This window comes from Cucurbita moschata, unplaced genomic scaffold (assembly GCF_002738365.1).
Source record: "Cucurbita moschata cultivar Rifu unplaced genomic scaffold, Cmos_1.0 Cmo_Scf00024, whole genome shotgun sequence".
NCBI classification, from domain to species: domain Eukaryota; kingdom Viridiplantae; phylum Streptophyta; class Magnoliopsida; order Cucurbitales; family Cucurbitaceae; genus Cucurbita; species Cucurbita moschata.
In genome coordinates this window covers 259132-261569 of record NW_019268540.1, presented here as the reverse complement: position 1 = coordinate 261569, position 2438 = coordinate 259132, and the positions used below count along the sequence as shown (strand labels likewise).

Genomic DNA, 2438 nt, shown 5'->3' with positions numbered 1-2438 from the left:
TTTTTTTTTTTTTTTTTTTTTTTTTTTTTTTTTTTTTTTTTTTTGGTTTTGGTTTTTGTTTATCATCCTTTCCTCTTTGTCTATTTTATTCAATCAATGAAATCAGTTTCTCCTACAAGAAAAATCACATTTTTCTTTATTTTGTTTGATTTAAATGGTAACTTTTCCTAGCTTTTTAACGCTCATATCTGCTGTTTGGTGCTTGAATATCATGAACCTGACGGGGTATGAGAAGATTTGCTCTTTGTCGTATGATTCTTAAGGGGGCAATGAGATGTCTGGTGTTTGTTATGACACAATTTACCGGTACCTTGCAGCTAAGAAATTTGGAGCGACTGAATTTGTGAACCCAAAGGAACATGACAAACCAATTCAGCAGGTCATCGTTGATCTCACGGATGGCGGTGTTGACTATAGTTTTGAGTGCATAGGGAATGTCAATGTGATGAGATCTGCTCTGGAGTGCTGCCACAAGGCGAGTGGCATAACAAATTTGAATGACTTGATATATCAATTGAAGTAGCTAACATAAGATTGTGAACGTGCATGCATCTTCTTACCAGGGCTGGGGGCAATCGGTCATTGTGGGGGTCGCAGCATCTGGCCAGGAAATATCCACGAGACCTTTCCAGTTAGTGACTGGTCGTGTCTGGAAAGGAACAGCTTTTGGTGGTTTCAAAAGTCGTTCTCAAGTGCCTTGGCTTGTTGAGAAGTACTTGAAGAAGGTATCTTCAGCTTTTATTTTGTTTTTGTTCATCTTTTAGAAAAATAAGTTGACAATTGTACTTGTTTATTAATTGCACTTTCTGAAAACGCCTGCAAGATTTTGAAAACCATAGGAACAAACACTTTTACTTTTCAAAGGTTTAAGATGCCTATTACTATCTCATCCATGCTGCTGCAGGAAATCAAAGTCGACGAATACATAACCCACGAGTTGACCCTGGAGGAGATCAACAAAGCCTTTGATCTGATGCACGGAGGCGATTGCCTGCGGTGCGTTCTTTCCGCCCATCCCTAAACTAGAACACGAATCTCTGTTTCTTCATTATGCAAGTTTCAGAAATAATGCTGTTGAAATCTTATGTGATGTTTCGTTGGTTCATGCGTGTAATGAATGCTGTTTTAGCTTTATTCTTAAATTTGGTACAAGTATTTGATGCCTCTATGATTCTAAGCAGTGTTCCATTTAAGTTAGGATGGTTTCGATGACGATGAATGTGTTAGGTCATTTCATTGAAAATCCAAGTACTGTCATTCCTTGAAGCTCTGTGATTCTCCTAGTAGTTGTGTTCACATGGGAAAATGAGGCACACCTAAAAGATATCGTGGAAATGGGATAGGTGTTGCTTCTTTGCTCTCATCCCAAGTTTCTTATGAAACTAAAACCTTTCACAGCTTTCCAAAAGTTTCACAATTTATTTTTTATAGCAATGTTTGAATGAACGTTTATCTAGACAAACCATGCATGTGCCACCCTACTTCCACCTACGACAATTTGCATGCTTTAAAACTTTTCCTTTTCATCGTTATGTTTCTATCATGTTTCTGTCAATTTTGTGTCAAATAGATTTTTTATTTGTGTTTAGTAATTGGAAAAATTTATATGGTAAAATTTATAGTTCAACTAAATTTGTCCAAACATTTTCATAGGTAGACATTTATCCATCCCATAAATGTAGTGAACAAAGCATGTGCTCTGCTTACATTTGGCTTTCATTTAATTATTTAAACATCAATGACAACAAACATCAATGACAATAGAGCCTAAACTTGTTCCATTTCACATCTTAACAAATTATATATGTATAAAGTTTCATTTCACGAAGCTTCCTAATTAATGCTAAATATTTAGATGACTCTGTTTTTTTCTTCTTTTTTTTTTTCATTTGATAAATAAGAATGGAATGAGCATGAAATAAAAATCCAAGTCTAAATGAATTAGGCTTCCATGTTTTTGAACTAAAAAAATAATTGAAAAGTAGATTCCCTTCAAAAGCGAATAATAATAAAGTCAACTTGGCTCCTCTAAATCATGATAGATTTTTAAAAATCAGAAAATTTAAGAATTAAATTTATAATTTTGACAAACAAATAAATATAAACCTCTTCCTAAATTTTTAATTTAACTAATTTATTTCACGTAAAACAATTATGAACATTAATTGCATGTAGAGGCGCGTAAAATAAGAAAGGGCCGCGCCAAAATCCAACGGTGGACATCAAACCGTAACGGCCGCGCCAAAATCAACGGCAGAAAACTTGAAAATTTTCGGAAAGTGGGCCCAGATTTTCCGACCGGTGAAGGTTGTAGTTTTTTGCTAAACGACACGTCGGCTTTCTCACAACAAAGAAATAAAAATTTAAATGTGAAAATATAGTTGAATATATAATTTATACAATATGATTATTAAAATAAAATGTTAGAAATTTCTCTC

General features: G+C 34.2%; 1 protein-coding gene across 1 annotated transcript in view; it reads left to right on the top strand.

Moving 5' to 3' along the window:
• Positions 1-1266, top strand: part of LOC111460997 (alcohol dehydrogenase class-3-like) — a 7407-nt gene extending 6141 nt beyond the window's left edge. The window contains exons 7-9 of the mRNA XM_023104416.1: positions 318-475; positions 564-725; positions 905-1266. Coding sequence (XP_022960184.1) covers positions 318-475; positions 564-725; positions 905-1021 — 437 coding nt within the window. The 3' untranslated portion in view covers positions 1022-1266. The remainder of the gene's footprint in view (positions 1-317; positions 476-563; positions 726-904) is intronic.
• Positions 1267-2438: the final 1172 nt, after the last annotated feature.